This window comes from Tachypleus tridentatus, chromosome 2 (genome assembly GCF_004210375.1).
Source record: "Tachypleus tridentatus isolate NWPU-2018 chromosome 2, ASM421037v1, whole genome shotgun sequence".
Classification (NCBI taxonomy): domain Eukaryota; kingdom Metazoa; phylum Arthropoda; class Merostomata; order Xiphosura; family Limulidae; genus Tachypleus; species Tachypleus tridentatus.
The window spans coordinates 75,034,254-75,058,143 of record NC_134826.1 but is presented as its reverse complement, the minus strand read 5'-3'; the positions used below and the strand labels follow the sequence as shown (position 1 = coordinate 75,058,143).

The window sequence follows — 23,890 nt, the reverse complement described above, 5'->3', positions numbered from 1 at the left end:
TGACCTTCTTGTACGTTGTTATGTACTTTATTTTAATTAAAGTGCTAATACCAATCCAACAATCCACCTTGAGGATACATTTTTACTTCAGGTCGGTTTCTCCTCATCATGAATAACTTCCATTAATTGCAATTTTAATGACAGCAGAAATTAAAATTATTAAAGGACCAATCATAAGACTGTATTTATGATTAATAGCTAGTACTTTTAGTGACAGCATCAATAGTTTTCTCAGGGCCACAGACTCTGTTCATTTTTATTTTTAAATTCAGTAAAAGCAATAACAACTATTTTAACATGCACCAGTATATAATTTATTGTATTTTTAGTGAATAAGAAATCTAATCTTTCTTCATGAATTATTACATTATTATAAAATTAATATATAGTTATTTTATTATGAATGTATAGTTATAATCTTTTCTTTAAGTACTATAATAACAGTTTACTTGATGTTACTTTCTGATAAAAACAACAATCACATTTCAATTACAAGTAAAATATTTTACAACAAAAGCAGTAACGAAGGGTAAAAGTATTTCATATGCATACTAAAACTCACACATTTGTCCTTCCATGACCAGCTCATGACCTTGTGTAAACCGAACAGTGACCTACCAAATGTTTTACAACACATATACTAAAACCTACACAAATCTTCTTCCATGACCAGCTCATGACCTTGTGTAAACCAAACAGTGAGCTATAAGTAATTCTTTCCATGACCAATAGTTTTCTTTTGTATGGACTTGATTACCAGAAAGAATGACTGCTGAACACAAAGTAAAGGAAACTTATATTAAGTTGTGTCCACTATGAAGAAACTTCAGGAAGCTGTACATTGTCTTCATATTCAGATTCACTAGACGATGATGAAGGCTCCACCACCTCTCCGTAATAGTTGATCACTTTTAAATATGGCATTACCTTCACCAATCGTGTCAGTATGGCATCAATGATCTGAAATGAATATAAAGACTGGTTATAAGAATAAAAAAAATGTTTTAATTTGATGTGGATATTTAAAACAGAGCCTTGTTAAAATCAATTTGTTTCACAACTTGGTCTATTAATCTTTGCCAGAATAATTAGGAAGTCGAAGTGTAATGAAGTGATGTAATGGATGCATGACATAGCCTTCCCTTACAGTATTTTGGATGACTTTCTATAAAGGCGTTAGATGTATGACAGTGCAGGTAAACTTTCTATAGAGATGTTGGATGTATGACAATGCAGATTAACTTTCTATAGAGACGACAGATATATAACAGTGCAGGTTACAGGGTAGGGGGTATCATTTAAAAGCAACACAGAAAAATATACCCCAAAGTCCTCGACTGGACTCAAAATACTTAAGATACTTCCATATCAATTTCATGTAAATAAAAATGTCAGAAAGTCCTATGAGCACTATACAAATGAGAAAACAAAGAAATGGAACTTATGTGTCAGAAATTGTAGGAACTAGTTACTTTTAGAGAATCAAACAGGTTGAATTTCCTCTGGTTTCTTTAAGTGTCTTGCATTTAGAAAGTATCAAAATATATGGGCTAAGAGCAAAATATGTGGTATATTTCAATTTACCAAGGCCTAAAAGGAAGCTAAAACTCAAAGCATTTGGTTTTCATGCTACATGATTACCTTAGAAATGGAAAAAAAATCACATTAACTAAGACAGTTGTTATTCTGATGTCACCAGCAGATATCATGTTACACCATTATATATTTGAAAACTTTTGTGACCCTGACGATGACCAAAGAAGGTCGAAACGTTGTTTGCTCTTCTATTAGTGCTTTCTCTACCCATATAAGCCATTTTTAAATATATGATTTTCTCTACAAGTGGGTTTTCTCGTCATCACGGGTTACACTATGTATTCTCAAGATGGCTGGTATGGGTATTAAAAGGTCAGACTACACAATCATACCAATTTCATTTTGGTGAAGCCAGAGGTAGGTGAACCTTGATCGTTTGGCAAGATGGACAATGGATTAACATTAATCTTATAGGTATGAACAATGTTCAAAGAGGTTTTCTGATTGGTTACTTTGTACTTTTATGTTCTAAACCTAGTTTTGATAGTAAATGAAAACCAGGTAGTTCGCAGAATGTTCAATCTGACTGAAATATTGAGCACCAGAAAAGAAATTAACCAAAATAATTGCCAGAAAGTGGAATGTTTTTATCCATGAATGTCTGAGTAATTTTTAAAGTATAGTGGTCAACTAATATGTTTTGATTCACAAATGTCTAAGTAATTATTAGAGTATAGTGATCAACTGATATGTTTTGATTTGCAGTTGTCTTTGAATAATTCTTAAGAGTATGGTGGTTAACTAAGATTTCTAGCAAAAGGTGAAAAGAAAGACATGACAAGACATCATGGTAGAAATCATTTGAAGAAAATGAAGGAAGACAGGCAACACAGAACAGAAATGCATCATATCTGAGGTTCTACTCTGGATTCCTGAGGAAAAATGTAGAAGAGAAAGATCCCAAACATGTAAAAAAATGTACCAAAACCAAACAGAAATTTAAACAAAGCTAACGTGGAGGCATCCCCAGGTCAGAAGTTAGCAAAATCTTGAAGAGGTCTTGTATATCATTTGGCATAGAAAGAGATAAGCTAATTAGAAAGAAATAACCACTTACAGCTGTTTGTGATTGTTTCATTTTTTAGAATATTTTAGTAATTTTATACTGGCTATGTCAAAGATTGGTTGGTTGACTGATTTGGTGTTTTGTGGCACAAAACAGCTAGGTTATCTGTGCCAAACATCCAGTAAAAAGTTAAAATTAAAGTGAATTTAGTAAAATTTAGAAAAGGAAATTAAGGTAAAACAAAACAAAGTTAAAAAAAACATAAATAGCATAAAATTAATGTTTACATCTAGTCTACAGGGTTAAGAGAAACAGTACAGTGATACAAGTTGTAAAGGATTTCTTTAGCGTAATTGTAATTATCATAACTTGCCAGGAAGGTTAACAGGTAAGCACAAAAAACCACCATCAGTCACCTGAAGTTGTCCTTTCCAGTCGTGGATCCATCCAAGTTATTTGACGTCATGGCCAATTTCAAAAAGTGAAGTAATAAAAGTTTTAAAAGACTTATAGTAAAATGTTAATAATAACTCACCAGGATGACTAACGGGTAGTTCAAACAGCAGTGTTAGTCACCTGAAGTTGGTCTTTCCAGTCCTGGTTTCAAGTTATTTGATGTTATGGCCATTTTCTAATTTCAAATCGAGCTAGATGTACTTTGATTCTTAAAAGGGAATCACATTAAAAAAGGTCTAATGTATAAATTAAAAAACTTAAATGGCATTAAAAAGATTAATGGCCTTTAAAAAAACTAAAAACATTTCCAAGGTGGACAGTGTCACCATCACCAATAACACTGTCTAACATTATGGACAAATCCTGGAACAGAACATGTTTAAATTGGTGCCGTTGCTGAGAATCATAATGATGGCAAGAAAGTAAAATGTGGCTTACTGTGACCTGAGTGTTAGACTGCACATTGGTGCATCAATTCCAGATAAAAGAAAACAATGACTTAAAAAACTGTGACCAATGCGTAGTCTAGTTAGAACAACTTCCTCTTTCCAATCCTTATAAAAGCAAGATGGCCAAAGTCCAATATAGGGTTTTATTTGGAAAAGCTTGTTTTCATGTTGCTCTCTCCAAGAAGACTGTTAGCTAGCACAGAGCAGAGCCTTGAATACAGGACCATAGTCCATGTATGGGACAGGCACAGCGGTGATAGTGCCAGAGCAGATAGACTTAGCTGCGGTGTCAGTGAGCTCATTCCAGTGAATACCAATGTGGCCCGGTTTCCAGAAAAACTGAATAGAAGTAGATGTTAAAGAGAAATGGGCTAGTCAATTTTGAATATTGGCGAGAACAGGGTGTGAACCAAGGTAAAGCAATTCCAGGGCCAGTAGAGAACTAAGCGAGTCAGTATAAATAGTGCAGTTTGAGTACTGCTTTGTTTCTATGTGATCTACGGCATGAGATATGGCGTACAGTTCAGCAGTGAACACAGAAGCTGTAGATGGGATTCTGCTTGCAACCACTGAACCACAACAAACCATGGCAGAGCCCACACACTGTCACATGATTTTCAACCATCTGTGTAAATAGGAATGAAAGGATGGTTCAAAAGATGTTCAGCAAATGACAGTATTTACAATCAGCAGTGTCTGCTTTTCTCAGTTCACATAAAGACAGGCCACATTTGGAGACTATAAAAGCCATGGTGGAATGGGCTGTATTCCTGTATTGTTAGACGTGCAAAAAGCTTTTGATACTGTCTGGCACAATGGCTTAAGATATAAACTCTTATTAAAGTTCAAGGTACCCCCCACTTTCCTTAGATGGATTTCTAATTTTCTAGAAAACCGTACGGCCAGAGTCAGAATTAATTCTAATCTTTCTCAGTCATTTACCTTCAACGCAGGTGTCCCACAGGGATCGGTTCTTAGCCCCTACTGTACTCCCTCTTTGTTAATGACTTACCACAGCCGACCACGCCATCTACCTTTGCATCACAATATGCAGATGACATCGCCTTATGGTCCACCTCATGGGACCCCCTCTAGCAGCTAATAAAATACAAAAAGCTTTAGATAGTATTACTCGCTGGTGCAATAAATGGAAAATCACGCTCAATCCCTCTAAAACCCAGGCTATAATCCTCCACCGTAGGCTCAATAAGAGATTAAAACGTGTGAAGCTTACTAAACTTTATCTCTATAACACCCCTATCTCTTTCTTTAATACTGCCAAATTCCTTGGTGTTACAATCAATACACGACTTACATGGAACTCTCATTTCAAAAACGTTAGAAAGAAAATGCTAACCAGAATCTCATACCTCTGTAAAATTAGTCACTTCACCCATGGCTGCAGGTCTGAAACTATTCTACATATTTACAAAACATTCATAAGGCCCTTAATGGAGTATGGAGCCATGGTAACATGTAACATGAACAAGAACCATATACTTCTATTACAAAGAATTAAAACCGAAGTTATATGACTCGCCACCGCCTGCCACATTATACACCCGTGGAATATGTCCAGACACACACTAAAATCTTACCAATTTCCACACGATAACTAAACTTGCTTCCAAATACTTTCAAAAATCTATTCATCGTAACACACTCACTTCTGATTTTAAAAACATGGCAGCTACTCCTAAATCCTGGTGTAAATATTTATCGCCATTTAATTTTATCCTTAATTTGTCTAAAACAATATAATTCTTGTTTCTCTTTTGATAAAATTTTCAGTCTCGCTTTCAGGTCCTGTTCACCTATCAAGTCCAGCATACTTCAAGGGCACTAAGCGGGCTTCATTCGTCCCGCTTAGTGAAAGTGGGTTTTCTCGGGTACTCCCGTTTCCCCCACACCTAAATTTGAGGCATTGGATCTTTAGATCCCTGCCAGGGCACTTTGATCCATCGATCCATGCCCGCCCTGAAATGGCCCGCTTGGTTGTTGTTTGTATTTATCCGGCTTGCTTCTCGTCGTATTTCTTCGTCTTTCTTCTTGGGTGGGATTTGCTTTGCCTTCGCCTTGTTGCCTGCCACGCTCACCAGACAAGCACTTGCATATATTTAATCAATTCAGTAATCTGTCTATCAGTGCTATCTACTACCGCTATTAATTCATAAATTCCTATCTGGTGCGGGGTTGAAGGAGGACTAGTTAGTCTTCGAGCACCCCAGGGGATTAATGTTTCTTAGGAAATATTAATTTTTAACCTAAACACCTACAGATATAGAGAGCTGACCAGTGGGTACAGCAATGTTATCCAAGAACAGACCCAATTCATCCAACTATGCCTGGATACAAAGGCCAAAAGGAGTAATGGCAGATTGTCTGTTCTAATAAAGTATGGCCCACCAAGGAAGGAAAACACAACCCCAGGTGGAATGCTCTGGTAAGGAAAGAATTTTTCGAAGCATTTAGTGAAGACAGTTGCAAATGTTGGAGGTGCAAAGAAAGTTCATGAGACTCTGTGTGTAAGCTCTGAACTGGGAAAGTGCAGAAAGCCCCAGTACAAAACCAAAGTTCTTGATGATGAATGGGGTCCAGCATATTTAAGGCCGAGGTCCTGTCAGAGCCTTAGACCAGTGATCCATAGTCAAGTTTCAATCGAATATGAGCATGATATATCTTTAGCATAGAAGATCTATCTGCTACCCAAGTGGTGGAAGAAAGGACACGGAGTATGTTCAGTGCTCTTGTACATTTAACCTGTAGCTGCTTGATGTGTGGTATAAAGGCCAGCTTATGGTCAAAGATAAGCCCCAAGAACATTGTCTCAGGGACCACAGGAAGCACAACATCATCGATATGGAATTCAAGATCAGGGTAAATACCCCTTTGGCAGCAAAAGTGCATGCAAATGGTTTTAGAGAGATGAAGAAAGAAGTTAAAGCTGCTTGCTGTGGTCCATTTCAGTAAACGATTGAGGGAAGTCAGTAGTTGCCGCTCAATATACCTCATGTTCAACAACTGACATGAAAGTGAGTGATTGACATAGAACCCGTTTGCAACAGTAAGAGGGTGTTATTCAGTGATGGCATTCATCTTTATACTGAAAAGTGTAACATTCAAAAACAGCCCTGAGGAACTCCAAGTTCCTGTAGAAAAGAACGGGAGAGTGTCGAACCCACACGAACTTGAAATCTCCTGTTCATTATAAATAGGCAAATGGCCATGTAACAAATATATGTGGAGGTCTCACAAAATGCCATACCTCCCATGTTGTATCATAAGCCTTCTCAATGTCAAAAAATATTGATACAAGATGTTGTCATTTGAAAAAGGCTTCTCTGATTGATGTTTTAAGTTGAATCAGGTGGTCCATAGTGGAGTGCTGTCGTCAGAACCCAAACAGGGTGGGCGAGAGGAGGTTGTTTGATTCCAGGAACCAAACATGACGAGTATTAACCATCCTCTCTAAGGTCTTATAGAGACAGCTCGTCAAAGCAATTGGATGGTAGTGTGAAGGAATCTTGGGAAAGATTAAAAACAATCAGAAGAATAGCAAGAGGAGCAGAAGATAAATGGCACAGAATTTCATAGCATACATTATCAGGTTCTACTTATATACTGCCAGACCAATGAAGGGCCAGTTTGAGTTCCACCAGTGTATATGGATGATTATACTCATAGAGACAATCAGCTCAAAAGGAAAAAAGTGATTGCTCTGCTCGAGTCTTGATGGCTAATAAGGTGGAGAAAGAAGCAAAAGTGCTAGATACCAAGTAAAAGCTTTACCTAGAGTATTGGCAATGCTCTGAGTATAAGCTACTTCCTGGCCATCAGAGAGCAAAATCGAGAGGAGGACAAAATTATATTGTCCACTGACCTTTTGAATCTTTTCCTATATGATTTTGGAACTGGTGGTAGAAGATGTGCTGGTTGTGAACTTCTGGATTTGACGTCTTACCAACCGAGCATGTGCACAGGCCTGCTGGAAATTGATGTGGTGCAAGAGTGTGGGATACCTACAAAAAGTATCCCAGGCCCATTTTTGAGCCTTCCATGCCACTTGGCAGGCAGGATTCCACCACGCACAAGGATATTGTGGAAAACATGTTGAGGTTTTACGAATCAACTGAGGAGCTGCTTGTATAATACAGTCAGTTAATGCTGCCACACAGTCATCTATTGATGGGTTACAGATGAGGATGGGAGGATCAAGCTCTGCAAGAGCAGTGAAAGAAGACCAGTTTGCTTGATCCAGCTTCCACCAGGGCATGTGGGTCAAGTAGCATCAACTGTGGCAATTCTCTCTCAAAATTATTGGAAAATGATCACTGCCACATGGAATACTGTGAACCATCAAAGATAAATGGGACAATAGTGAGGGGGAACAAATTGAGAGATCAATAGCAGTAAAGGACTAACTCGATGCATGAAAATAAGTGGAAGAACCAGTATTGAAAAGAGAAAGGTTGTGATCAGAGAGCATATGCTCTACAAAGCAACCCCTCCGACCACTATTAGCACTTCCCCAGAGGAGATGATGTTCATTAAAGTCCCCCAGGATTAAAAAAGGAGACAGGAACTGTTCAATGAGAACATCATGGTCTGATCAATCATAGGTCTTTCCAGGTGACAGGTAGAGAAAACAAACAGTGATGGTATGACCCAAGGAAATATGAATGGCTATGGCCTCCAAGGATGTGTCGAGTTGTAAAGAGACGGTGGGCACCTGCTGATCAACCATGGGGGTCAAAAGACTTTTCATTTGGTTTGAGAACGATTCTTTGGGATGCACAGAGAGATCTGTCTGCACTTCCACTGTGGAATGAAGTGCAACAGCATATGTCCAAAATAAAGTGGTGAGACAGAAACTTTTGAGTTTCAGGGTAAGTAATGTTATGAATCATTTTCAAATGCTGCACCTCTTTTTCTTCCAACCATTTAGGGCAAGAATGAAAGTAGGATGAGTGAGAGCCATTGCAATTGATGCAATGAGGGTCCGCTTCACACTCACAGGCACTGTGGTTTTTGCCACCACAACAAGCACACATCAAGGAACCACAACATGATGTCTTTGAGTAACCAAACCTCTGACACTGGAAACATCTGAGAGGGTTTGGAATGCACGGTCATACTCTGCAATTAAGATGACCTGCATTGATGGTAGCAGATGGATGTGGTGATGTAAATGTCAGAATGAGGACATTGGTCAGCATCGTAATTCCACCTTTGCGAGTGGAGATACGCCTCACTGCAGAAAAAACTTGGGTGGAGAAACCAGGGAGAATCTCCAACTCAGGGAAATTCTTCATATTCCCCTCAACAATAACTCCTCATGATGAATTCAAAGTAGCACAAGGTGTAACCTCAATAGGTGTATCTCAAATCACCTTTCAATGTAAGAAGAGTTCTGTGTTGACATGTAGATGCTTCCACCAATATGTCACCAGATCAAAATTTCTTTACTGACTTGGAGATCCAGCAACTCCCTCTTAGTCCCTTCTGAATGAAAATAGAAGACATTTGCCCTAAAGGTTTGTCTGAAAGAGAATGTAGTATAAGAAAATAAGGTACAACAGGTGTTACAGATGTTGAAGAGTGCTGCTCAGAATCTTCATGATGTAGTAATTTACCTATGGACTATTTTTTCACTACTTTATTTAAGGTTTTGTTTGGAAGATCCATAATAAAAAAAAGGAATAATTTGGTGCCCACTGACCCCACCCACCATGGAGCTCTATGATGAGATGCACTACAATGTCAAACAAGGACACTGCAGCAACACCAGGGCTTCTTGAGCACTGTACCCAAACACTAGCATCAGATACAATATCCACAACACCTGTTGAGAACATCCAACACTGGTACTTGACTGACCCTAGCCCAAGTGGACCAGCCTACTACTGACCCAAGGAGGGGGCCACCCTAAGGCTGCCAATCTACAGGAATTCAAGGCCAAAGTGGCGTGTTAGGATTGGACCCCTCAACCACCAGGATCCTCTCCTCCCCTTCAGAGGTTGCCATGCATGGCAATCACATGGGTAGATGTTTAGATCCCAGAGGAGGTAAACTGAAAGAACAGAACCTTCCCTGGAAGGTCCACCTCACCATGTACAGGAATCTGCATGAAGGGGCTATATCAAAGAATCTGTTAAAGTGGAATTAATAAATTATTTTATATATTTGTTATAAGGAGAAAATTACAGAGAATGTTAAAGAAAACTGTTTTACATGGTCAGTGAGTTGGAATAAATACTTGTTTTTTTACTTTTAAAAATATTTCTTGATATTTTAAACTAGGCAATAACAAGTTGTTTACTTCTTTAATACGAGTATGTTTGAAAATAGTGATCTTTACTGTTTGTCAATGAATTTTGGTTTCTTTATATTCTCTGTGTTATAGTTTGTTAATGTCTCTCCGCATGTGGTTTTTATCCTTTTCATTTGTAAAGTTTGTTAATATTTCATTTACAAGGCTGATTAGTTTTTAAAGTGAGGAATTTGGTTTGTAAGTTGGTACTTTAAGCAAGTTAAAAACTAAAAGGTTACCATTTGCCAAGGTAGACACACCAATAATTTTTTTCAAACAGGAAAATAATAGTAAAATTATCAGTTTTACAAACAAGGTCATGACATGATCAGATTTCATTTGTACAAAGTTTGTTAATATTTCATTTACAAGGCTGATTAGCCTATTAGAAGTTACTAAGTCTGAATGTTTTTAGATTCAGTTTGTTTACAAACCTAACTAGCTTTAGTACTGCAGGAAAATTAGAAGGAGTATTAGAAATCTTTGTTCCTAAATCATGGATTTTGATTCAGTGGTAGTTAAATGAGATTAGTTTTAATGATTATGTTCTTTTGATTAAATTTAATTCTTGCAACTTACTCATTGAGAGGTAACCTAAGTATAAAAACCTAAGTGCTATCATGAGACATCCACAAATGCTATTTTATTACCTTTCACACACTAATCTATCTTTATACACTTGTAAAAAAGGCATGCCTGTCTTCATATCTCTCACTGGTGTTAGTGAAAATAATATTCATACTTTTAGACTTGAAATTAAATATGTATACAAAACCAAGTTTCATATACAGTAGTGCTTTCATATTTGTATTAGAAAAGAAAAACATATAGTGCAAGCACTTTCTGCAAAGTACAATAAATTATTTTTATTCAGTTTCTGATACATATTCTACAAAAATCTAAACCCTCCACTCTACCTAATTTACTCAGTAATAAACTATAACAGTAAACAGGATATGACACATTTATCTTCTGAGCCACTTTTTCTCAAAGTGCTAGATACTCCACAATGAAATTTCCCTAGATTTCTCCAGTGGTTTAATTGCATTTTTACCACAATTCATGAGTGGAATATGTGCTCTTCTATGTACATTCCAAGTGCTTTTATATTAAATGTTAACATTGAAATACTTCAAATGAGTCAATGATAACAAGTGATTTAAATATATTGATAATAATAAGCACTGTAAAGGAACAGACATTACATTAACTATATTGACAAGGGGACAACACACAAAACATAAAAATCTTACATCATTACACTGTTCAAGATTCAAGTAGCGTAACCTTGGTACCAGGTAGGGAACTTTCAGTAAGCAAACACCTGCCAATTTATACAGACCAGTCAAATCCAACACTTCCAGTTTACTGTAATAAAACAATAAATGTTTCAAAAATAAATAAACTGGTTCACATGTTAGTACAGAACTACAAAATGTACAACTATTCTAGTCACTTAACTCATATGTTAGTACTGAACTATATAAAGTACAACTGTTCCAGTTATTTAACAACATGTTAGTACTGATCTATATAACATACAACTATTCTAATTAATCAATACATGTTAGTACTGAAATACATAAAGTACCACTGTTTTAGTTAATGAACTCACATGTTAGTACTGAATTATATAAAGTACAATTGTTCTAGTTACTTCACTCACATTTAAGTACAGAACTATATAAAGTACAACTGTTCTAGTTATGTAACTCACATGTTAGTACTGAAATATATAAAGTACAACTACTCCAGTTACTTAACTTATGTGTTAGTATTGTACAACATAAAGTACAACTGTTCTAGTCACTTAACTCACATGCTAGTACTGAACTATGTGAAGTACAATTGTTTTAGTTACTTAACTCATATGTTAGTATTGAACTATATAATGCATGAGTGTTCTACTTTTTTATCACAATATAGCTACATTTAAATAAACATAAAAATAACAATATATATTTGTTTATTGAAAACTTTATCTTTGATAACTATAAGAATAATTTAGTTTTACCACAAAGACTTCATACAATTCTATTACACACTAATCAACGAATGAGGCCATTGGTTTATTATTCATCAAATAGAACTACTCACCCAGCTGTTATTTCATGTTAGTGTATTTTTAAAATTTAAACCTTTCGTAAGTGCAATGTATGCTGAAAACAAAATTTCTCACAAGAGTTAAAAAGAAACACAGTATTCTTGATAAAAACAGTTTTACAATAATCACAATACACTTCACAAGTACTATGTTCACATAGCACAATGGATCACACTCATGCCATATAACTACATACCTGCAGTGTAATATAATATCTTCAAGACCCACATCACTAATTTCCCAACACCAAGCTAGAGAGAAACTATGAAGGTTTCGACAGCTGAAACAAAGGATAAAGATAAAGTACATGCTTAAATCTGCAACAAGGTAGGTGTTTAGAGCTAATGTTAACAGTTCTTATGGAAGTACATAACAGTCATACTATGACTGATGCTGGCAACAAACGATCACCTTAATACTAGTAGTCCAAACCAATATAAACTAAATGCTTAAGGAGAAACTCTAAAACAAGGATTTTCTGGGCTAATGTTAACAATTTTTAAGAAAATATAAAGAATATCCTACCATGACGTGATGTTGGCAACACAATGGTCATCTAAACTCAAGCTGTCCAAGTCAAGGTGAGCCAAGTGTTTTAAACAACAGCTCTTGAAGAAGTTGTTCAATGCTAAAGTTGTTAGTTTTGAGCCTCTCCGAAGTTTTAACCATCGAAGTTCTTTCATTTTCTGCTGAAACACACCATTAAAAAAACAAAGTTATTCAGAAATTTTTAATGTTACCCAATCTTTTACTTCAACTTGTTTCCAATGAATACTTGCTATCATATATTCTAGTTCCACATAAGTTATATTTTTCACACTTATTATGAAAGAACATATAATTTTAAAAGTCACTTTGCTAATGTTATAATTTCACACTTGTTAACCTTTCAGACTTGTTTCAACTAAATATTTAACTTCATAAGAAACATTATCAATGTTATCATTCAAATATTTATCAAGCTTTCTGAAATTTATTGCACCCACAACATCTGAAAGTAACCCATTATAAAGACCAACAACTCTTTCAGGAAAACAAAACTGTCTTATCTGAAGATGACTCTTACTTTGTCATGACTTGTATTTGTATCCTTTAGTCCTGCTATTCTCATAAAGTAAGAAAAACAAATAAAGAGGCTGCACAAATAATATATATAATCTTAAATATCTCATTAAGACTTCCTATAACGTCTTTTCTGAAGAGAGAAATTTTGAGATATCTTAATTTGTTGTTATATTACAATCTTTCTACCCCTAGTATCATACTTTCTCTGAACTTTTTCCAATAATTCAATGTCTTTTCCAATGCAAGAGCTCAAAACTACATAGAACACTCCACAAGGCCTAACCTAATTAGACTTGTATACAACATTTCTCTGGACACAACGTAAATCCTGTTTGTCCTACCACCGACAACAGTACAGTACTTAGACATTTTAAGAAACTGGTCAACACCGAGAACTCTTTCTTCAATATGCTGTTACTAATTCATGATTGAAATACTAAATAACAACAACATAAGTATCTTCATCATGGATGATGGTAGAAGAGATCACTAACTGTATTTACTTTAACTTCACAGGTTTTAATAATGTTAACTTCTTACTAGAAGAAACTGCATGGTCAATCATTCAAAATGATTATGCACGCATTCATTTTCCATTTCACTGTCTGTTGCCACCCTATGCACCCACAATAGCTAACAGTCTGAAAGAATTGAATGCCCAAAGATAGTATTTTTCTACACTAAAATTGTATTTATAATAAATATTTACCTCTCTCACTAAATAATTTTTTTTTTACTAGCACTTACCTCTTTTGGTTCAAATTTCCAATGCACACCACTAGCTTTCCACCTCCTGCTTCTGCATATTGACATGCAAATGATCATGCAGAAACTCTTCACCAATAAGAGTGTGACCCCACACCTACCATACATAACATTCTCTTCACATCTGCACATGTTAATCACTTCGAGTTTGGTCAGAAGACCTTCACCATATATCATCAAAAATGGAAAAGCTGGGTGGGAAATTAGAGAGGAAATAAGTATCTATCAGAGATATATTTTCAGTTATGATAACTATAATCCCACATTGAACTAATGGAGGACCAATAACAAAAATGTTCCTCTTTAGAAAACACCCAAAGTGTAGAACTAAAACAGAAAACATCACCTCTCAGCAGGAGACTGTACTGAATCTGATCCAGGTATAATTGTCACTTTTTTATGATAGTGTCGCAAACACAAAAGAATCACAGAATGCGTACAGCCAATGACTGGTAAGCTTTGGTGTCAAGTGGTTAGGGTACAATAGACTGTAGTGATAGCTTGACCTTATCTAACACCAGGCAGTATCTGGAATAGTATGTTAGATCCACAGTAGGTAGAGGATCACCTACCTCTTCACCACAAAATAAGAATTGGTAGGGAAGATGAGCTTCTGTACCAAAATTCATCTCCAATACAAACAATATTAGATCCCCTGGGGACAATGTCCAGCAAACAGTAGATAGGTGAAAAGCCCTGGCAGGATGGCATCTCAGGTTCAAAACATGACAACACTGGATATGGTACTTCCAGTTCACAGCAGGAGGACAATATCTAGCAGTTCAGAAGAGGGAAAACATGATGCATCCAGTTACAACCCACACCAGATCCAATGAGAATTAATGTTAGACAGATGATGAGAAGAGAGATAATAAATTTCTGGTGGATCTCCAGTCCAAAACCTGGTGGTAGTGAGCATTTGTTATCCAGTCTGTAATAGGAACAAGGATAATGGCCCATGAGGACTGACTTAGCTGAACCATCTCCAACCAATAACTGAAGAACAATAGGAAGGAAGAATATCACAGCCTGAGAAGCAAAATGCAATACTATATGCTTCAACCAAAACATGGAATTGTACATCAGGTCTGTAGTAGGAAGTACACTACACCAGCAACATATACAGAATGCCACCACCCTATTACCAACTAAGTGGCAATGTTTATCAGTCAGGAGAACAGCACTTCTTGGTCCATCATTCCAGTAGCTAGGAACTGGTAAATGGTAAGACTCCCATACCCCAATAGAAGAATGGGAGAAAAAAAATGTGTTGGAGAGTCTGAAAGACTACATCAACAAAAACAGTGCAATGGGTTCTTGATTCTTGATGTCAAGAAACCCACTTGAAATAAAAATGTATCTCAGAACGGCTATTATGGTATTAACACTTTTACTAATGAAACAGAGAACAACATTTTGACCTTCCTAGGTCATCTTCAAGCTAACAAAGAGAAAGTTTGCAACACATACAGTTAACAATGGCACTATGTAGGTAAGTTCAGGCATAATGGAGTTTAAACAGATAATACAATACAAAAGGAAACACAAAAGACTTATACTTCTCATATTGTCACAGTGGTGAAGTAATTCTTGATGACAAGAAACCCACTTGAAATGAAATTGTATCTCAGAATAGCTGATATTGGTATTACCACTTTTACTAATAAAGCAGAGAACAACATTTCAACCTTCTTAGGTCATCTTCAGGTTAACAAAGAGAAAGTCAAAATGTTGTTCTCTGCTTTATTAGTAAAAGTGCAATTGGTGATCTCAATACCCTATTTTGAAAAGCAGGTCGACTATGTCAACAGTCAATCAACCACAACCTGATGACATCTGGAATTATACTTCAGGCCTACAACAGAAAGAGTTTCAATGCCATGGAACTTCAGAGTTTGACAGCAATCTCCATCTGGTTTACTCATGTACTTATGTCAATCTAGGAGTGTACAGTCCTGAAAGGAAATATTTACAAATTAAAAAACTAGAGGGAACTACTAAATGTTCTATGGAACACCCCATCTCTATGGCATGCATAACCCAAACCTGCAATATAACAGTTTACTCTTAGTTAACAAAATGGACACACACAACCAAGACCTGGCAGCATCTGGAATTGTACATAAAGCTCATGGTAGGAAGGACTAAATGGTGGCAGGATAAACAGTGTAGAATTTCAACAAAAAAAGAATTATACCTGATCAGGTACCAATCGCCACAAAGTAGAATCCACAGTACACTAGTTCAAATATACATGAAAAAGTAAGAAAAGTAGTAAAACAACCTTTCATAATACCAAAACATGATAATTTAAATAAACAGTAAAGAAGTACTGAGTTAGTAGTAAAACACAAAACATTGACAAATCTGTGAACAAAATCCAGTACGTCTGGCAGTGCTACTGCCATTTGAGAAATGATTAACAAATACAGATGTGAAGAGGGCGCTGATTTCAATATGGGTGGTGTCACACCACTATTGGTGAAGAGTTGCTGCATATGGATATGCAGAATCAGGAAACAGAAAGCTTGTGGTGTGCATTGAAAATTTGTGCCAACAGAGAGTAGTGCTAGTCGAGAAAAGTTATTTTGTGAGAAGAGGTAAGCTACTGTACCAGAAATACCAATATATATATATATATATACTTATGTTCTGGTATTCTTACAATTAAACCAATATTATTAATAAATGCTGTAAATATCTACATAAAAAATATGAATGTACATGAATGATTACAGTCTGACTGAAAGACAAGTCAACTCTAAAGGAACAAGTAAATACAAATAAGCACAATGTACACTGAAGTACAATTCCTTACAGTATGCTGCTTTCTACAGTGTAAGACTCACTAACTTACTTTAGTTAACTCTAAAACTACAGCTAATTATGTGGTGAGTTACCTTAAAATCATTAACTTCCTAGATATTAAAAAATGAAACAGATCTACAGAAATCACTATTTACAAACCTTTAAATACTCAAGGCTTTGGTCTGTCATTTCTTCAGCATAAGACACTGCAAAGGTTTTTAAGTAAATGCACTTGCTGAGGCTTAGGTAACTGGCATCTGTCAGGTCTTCACCATCAACTTCCAAGTGTTGCAACGAAGAGTGCAAATTGTCACCGAGTAAACACACAGCACTGAAATGTAAATTTTCCTACTGAACTGTAAGTATTTTACTTAAATAAACAATTGATCAAATACATGTACTGAAAACTTCCAACTGAGTTACCTGTTGATTATCCAATAATAATTGTGAAGAAAAGTGCTCACTATAAACTTTAATATCTGTAAAGGGAGGGAACACCAAATATGGAATGTAAGATCTATCATGCAATAAAAAGCACTGGGATAATTGAAAATTAATAAAACATCACATATCTGAGAAACCATGTCCAAAAATGCTCTGTTAGGTCTGGTAAGTAATGGGTTGGGAATAAAAAGACACAGCAAAACCTGGTAGTGGGAAAAAATGATCAAAATCTTCTTCAACCCAAAGAATTTCAAAATGTCCAGGAGAAAATGAGGCAAGTTCAAGAGCAGATGGATGACCCACACAACAAGGGTAAGAAATATGCCAGTGTGCAAATTATGAAGCATATCAGTTTGATTTGTGTTGTTCATAAAAATATATATGCTTTATTGAGGATTAATTGAATGCTTGTGGAAAGTTAAACTGTTTACAATAGTTAAGATGGCTTAAGGAGAGGATTTTCTTACCATTTAGGAATATCAGTCAACTTCATTTACATTCCTCATCTAATTGTTTTTATTACGTTTCTGTTTTCAAAAGGGGATAAACATAGACAATGCAATTCACAATGAAGAATTTGAACAGTTAAAACAAGGATGATGATAGATGTAAAACAGATATTTTTTGTAATTTAGAGAATATGATGATTTAGGTGTTTCATCTTTCTAAATTATGATATCGTGACTTATTATCTATATTCCTGTTTCCTGAACCAGTATCAGATACAGATATGTGATTATGGGTGTTTGAGCCCCACAATTTCTGATGCAAAATGCCTTCAATATGCAACATATTTTTCATTTTATTTGAATTTTCTAACATCTGAGGAAATAATTGTCACTAAAAACAAATCCTTATACAATTCTTATTACAACATTTTCTCTCTGTGTGTGATAAAATCCTACCCTTAAAGTAGTCAAACTACTTCTATAGCCAGCTATAATTCCCATTTCTCAAAAGTGTCAGGAAAATCATTCCTATTTGTCATGTGCTCTTATACGTAGACTACAATTTTAAACTGGCAGGAAACCAGAAACTGTTACAATGTCAAATGCACTTGTGATTTGACTTAAGCTCATCAACTGTTCATTTGAACGGAATGCTTCCTCAAAACTATTTGGAAAATTTGTCCTTTAATTTAAAATTTGTCAATTCTGAAAGTACCTGTCCATGATAAATATTAAATTTATTCTTTAAACTAATGTTCCTTTTTCCTTTACAGCTGTTGATATTGTAGTATGGGAAAATACTATTTTAATTATTGCATATGAGTCTTGGCTAGTAGCTCAAGGATGAAATATAACACGTAACCTCTTTCTGGGCTATATCCGTGTACTTTATGCATTGGAATGTACTAAATTTCACTGTTTAAAGTAACAGGTTTGCCTGCTAACACTAATGACTTGTTCTTTCAACATTTTCTGCTACCCTCTAAGGTATTGTAACTTTCTATGGAATTTAGTACTTGTACATATCCTCAAATTAAACTAACAATTTCTACCAAGAATTTGCTACCAATACGTTTTTGCTTTATAGATATATTGAAAATATGTACTGATCAAATGCCACATCTTCCACTGGGCATCCTGTTTCCTAGACATATCCTAAATTCTCCGACATTTGTTACTGTATTATTTAAAAGATAAAGATTTCACTGAACTAAGAGCTATATGGTCTAAAGGTATGAGATAGTGAAAGAAACATTTAGACATTTCAATTTTACCTGATAGTACAATGTGTTTCAATTATTCAGAAAAAGCAGTATGACCTAAGTTATTGGTTTAGTATATGGAAAATGAGTCTTACTTCTATGATGTATAAAGTTACATATGTATTTATGGTACAAAAATTTGGAAAATTAGATCAGAGTAACACAGCCGTAATGGGAAAAAATGGACATTTCAATGTTTGTTGGTAAAAATCTAAAAGCCTTCTATTTATTGCTCAGTTATAATGAAAAACTAATGGAATTCTGGGATATTTATAGATGCTTATTTAACCAGTATTTATACCTTGCATAAGACTTAGACGGAGTTTCACTTGAAATACTGTATGTGGAATACTTCTATATGACAGAATGAATATCAACATGTTACATATTAAAAAAGAATATACTGAAATTATATTTATATAGTATAAATATTAAAGGTTTAAATTTATTTCGCCTGGACCAGAACCAGAAGTGATTGTTTAGGTCTTTCAAACACGTAATGCTAATATAACGATAAACAGACAAACAACAATTTATAAGTATAATGAAGGGACTTTTAATGGACGAGCATTCTTCATATTTTGATGGAACATTGGTCCGTTTTCTTCAGGAAATGTTCTGTCAACACAGTATGTTACACCATTATGTTTATTAATCATTGATTACCTACTTATTATTAGTATTTATATGTTTGAATATTTGGAGCAATAAATTAATCCTTTAAAAGACATATCAGCTGATTGATTATCCTGTTAGTTATAACTATCAAGTCTGTCCTTTAGAAGACACATCAGTTGATTGATTATCCTGTTAGTTATAACTATCAAGTCTGTATGTATTGTTGGTTTTCTCTCTCTCTCTTTTTTTCTGGACAGGTAAATTTACAAGAAAGGATTAAGTTTTCTTTGATGCTCTTATGTTAAAACTTTACTTTCCAGAACACTATTTACTCTTTTGACCACAGCTTGAACAGTTCAGACCTTCAACACTCTGTCTTCAGGTACTTTCCATAATATTAATGATATTTACAATCAATAAAAGATGTTTTAATACTTACATAATATGTGTAACTCTACACTTTTTAGTATTTAAACCTACTGTATACATTCTATTATAATCACTTTTCAATAGAAAACCAACAGGATAATTCCTGTATAGTATTTTGGTACTATAAATATACTGATAATGACTTCAACTTACACTTAGTTATCAGAATAGGTTTTATCACATCACTGCAGCTGGAACATACATTTCTCACTGTACACATGTGTCAGCCACAATTATGAAAAAATAAATTAAATATCATGCAACCATTTACTATGAATGCAGGAAATAAATGAAATCAGTTATGATGAAATGTGGTAAAACATGACACCATTTCTTCTTCTTAAAAAAAAACAATAATAATAGTATGCTTGTGATTCTTAAATAGCAAAATTCTCCTCACTCTGCATTATTACTGATATAATTTCTACTAAAGGCAATATTATCAGACACCATTTCCAGTTACATGTTGATATGGTTATAATTTGAACAAGCCACCTAATTAATTATTTAATGATGTGGAGACATACCTGTCAGTTATTCGAGTTATTCCATCTATGTTGAGACTTTCTAGTTTTGAGCAATGTGATGCAATCTTCATAACAGCTTCATTGTTGACATGTGTACAGTGGGAAAGATTCAGTTTCTTCAAATGTTTGAGGCAAATTATTTTACACACAGCTTGGCAGTCAACTCCTACACATCCCTCAACATTGAGATCTTCAATAAGAGGACAACTAGTAATAAAAGTACATAACACCTCATTCCCAACTCCAACACAAAAACCCAAGTCTAGCTTCTTCAATAGAGGAAAATATGATGAGTAGAAAGCTATTTTATCAAGAGGAAAGGATGATGCTCTCAAAGTAAGTGACCTTAACATTGTGGATCGTATCAGTATAGTACATACAGAATTCACATCTTTTTCATCACGCACAAAGTTTTTCAAGTTCAGACTCTTCCACAATACTGGATCATATGCACGTTCTAACCATTCTTTACAAACAGGTGCTACACAATGACACAACTCCTTTGGAGTAAGAAATGAGAAAACTTTCAATTGCAGTTCATATGGCATATCTTGAAACACGGTATTTTTCTTGGGCATACTAATGATTTTACAATCACTATCACTACATTTATAAATATAATTTTGATTACTTCGTTCTAGTTCTGCTGGTAACGGTGCTATTTACTTATTATTTATTATTAGTATTAGATTGTAGGCCTACTAAATACCATTGGCACAAAAGCATTGTTAGCTCCGATATACAAACTTCGACTATCGTGATTAAATAATGTTTCGACACATCCCTATATAAATTTATCTCACTTAATTTACTAACGTTAGTAACATAATCATTAAAAAAAAATATTTGTTTACTCCACCTGCACTAATACATTATTGCTGGTAAATGTAATTCTAACTATCAAGTTATGTTATTCGAGACAATTGTGACTCATAGAAGAAGTAATGGCAATTCTATTTGGAGATACTTATTTTGTTTTCGTGTTTAAGGCACTATAATTTCTGTAACACTTTTCGTAAAAAATTTCTAAAATCTAAACTACATTATTCACAATCCTTACTAATTAATTTGGGAAATAAAGAAAACGTGAGTGCAGACAGTTACAGATATAACTGGAGTGGAAAAGGAGAAAAACAAAAGAATAGTAAATTAATTATATTTTATTGTTTCTCTCGAAACTTCCTAAACTTCAGTTAAAATGTAGTTTAAATTTGGTATAAAGTTAGCACTAGTGTTTCATTGTTATAAAAACTCATCTATTTTAATTATTTGTCTTCTGTAGTGCATCGAACTCTATCCATCAGTCTGTACAGTCACCATTGGCTCATTGAACTACTTTTTTTATCTTAAGTTATTTCTAATTTGACAAACAACACTGTGCAATAACAATAAAAAAGTTTCTGCTACCAGACAAATATCTAACCATGTCTGAATAATTCAACAATGGTTATTGTAAAAATTAAGAGGAAAATTATTAAATGAATAGTCACCTCTAGTTTCCGAGTTATGAGAGAGTTATTTAAAATGTTTTATATATTGTTAAAATATCAACATTTTCTTCATTAACTTTATTTATTAATTGAAAATTACATATAAGAATATTAAAAAACAATAAATAATTAGTAGCTTAACCACTTTAAAAAGCAATAAGCTCATGTACTGAAAGTACATTCAGGCAATGTTCAAAACTTACATCATGGTATTATATTTTATTACAAAATATCTACTTGATTTTGCATCTTTTGTCTATGTTCTCAGTTTTACACTGTAAGAACCAGTAGTAATATTTCATAATCACATGATTCCATCCTCCTTAATATTACTTTTCCATTGTGGAAATATTTTGGTTTGAAGCACTCACCACGCTTATCGCTCACTGTACCAAGATTATTTGGAAAGAAGTCTAAATGCGAGAGTAAAAAGTGCGTCTTTAGTGACATCTTTGAATTCTGTTTTCCTGTAGTTCTCGAACATACCATTAACAATGACGGCATACTTTTCTTCTTTGTGAACTCCTAAGACATTTTGACAATCATTTTAAATGATTTTTCAGGCAGCAAATTCTTTCTGATCGAGTATTGTTTTAAAATCATCATCCATCAACACTTCCTGAATCTTGATGACGAGAAACCCGCTTGAAATAAAAATGTATCTCAGAACGGCGGGTATGGGTATTAACACTTATACTAACAAGGAAAGAGGCCTTTCTGAGATACACTTCCTGAATCTATGGCCCAACAAAGGTACTTCCTTTCATTTTTGCTTCACCGATTTTTGTAAACTTTCAGATATACATCTGAAACCATTACTTCCTTTGTTTATTTCTTTTGCAAATTTATTCACGAGTATCAGGTTAGTATGAAGTAGAAACAGAAACGAATTTTTTTCGGTTTAACTAAAGGTTGATACCAGATAATCTTTTCCCTGGTAGGTAATTCTATTTCACTGACCATTTATTCTTTTTTGAAATGATTTTTTTATCCTTTTGTGTGTCCAAGAGACACAAAAAGCAACAATGTTTGGTATATTCACTTTGAAGGTTTAGCAGGAGTACAATAACTTTTACACCATCACGTATGTTTTACCCATGGTGATCTATTTGATGGCTTCAGGTATAATCTACACGCTGTGATAGATTTATTTCTAGTTCACAGGACAAGTAAGAAGAATCGATTACTTATTTTTTCTACTTTAAGTTAGTCAATAAAAAAAATTCTTCATTCCTGAGGATGATATTCAGTACCCAGCTCCTCTATTAATATATTAATTTTTTTTTTTTCGGAAACACAAAGTATCTTGCTTGCTATAGAGGGAAGCAATACTTTGATGGCAACTTCAGTAAACTGAAATTATTGTTCCTTTGGTTAATTAAATCTATTACTGTAAACGAAAGTCAAGAAGTTCTATATGTTGCTTCAATAGAAACAAGTCAAAAATCAAATAATTTAACTATTATGTGTGATAAGATAAAGCAATTTATGTTGAGGCATCACGGAAGTAGAATTACTAGATAAAGAGAATGGAGATGATTTATTGTCTTCTTCGCAAGATAACTCTTCTGTTTCTCAATTCACTGGTGGATGCGGGACTGGAAGACCATCCTAATGAGGTACTGGTTTAATCGCATATGCAGTATCTGGATATTATAACCGGTTATAACAGTTAATTTGATGATAATCGGACTCACGCCGTATCATGGGAACCGCAAATGGCATACATTCTTTTTTTTTATTCAGCTTGACGGTGGTTTGTGATAACTAGCTGCCTTCCTTTTAACCTTTCACTGTTAAATTAGAAATTGCTAGCGCAGATAACTTTTGTATAGCTTTGAACATAATTTAAAAAATCAGACCTTACTCAGCCACGCCACTATTTCGACCCACATGCACAAACTGTGCAATATACATGTAGGGTCTAATGTTTTTCTTGGTTGCCAATTTTACATCCAAAATGATGACAATACGCTATTTCTTTGTAAAACTTTAACATATTTTTCACAGAAGTAACAGAAAATATTTGGGTGATTTGTATACTTTCAGACTTTACTTGAACTGGATGCAACTAGCATTCGAAATTATTTTCTCAAAAGAATAAAAGAATTT

The 23,890-nt window shown here is 34.5% G+C and overlaps 1 protein-coding gene across 2 annotated transcripts; it reads right to left on the bottom strand.

The window, feature by feature from the left end:
- Nucleotides 1-290: 290 nt before the first annotated feature.
- LOC143244258 (F-box and leucine-rich repeat protein 13-like) lies at nt 291-22,172 on the bottom strand. Of its 2 annotated transcripts, none has more exons than XM_076488604.1 (6): nt 20,289-22,172; nt 16,719-16,890; nt 12,447-12,607; nt 12,118-12,201; nt 11,071-11,185; nt 291-960 (listed from the first exon to the last, which is right to left on the bottom strand). In XM_076488604.1, the coding sequence occupies exons 1-6, from the start codon at nt 20,864-20,866 to the stop codon at nt 814-816; spliced, it is 1,257 nt and encodes a 418-aa protein (XP_076344719.1). In that variant the 5' UTR covers nt 20,867-22,172; the 3' UTR covers nt 291-813. The 2 variants fall into 2 exon arrangements, with proteins under 2 accessions (XP_076344719.1, XP_076344718.1); XM_076488603.1 differs by having other exon boundaries at nt 12,447-12,610; nt 20,289-21,407.
- Between the last annotated feature and the right edge of the window lie 1,718 nt (nt 22,173-23,890).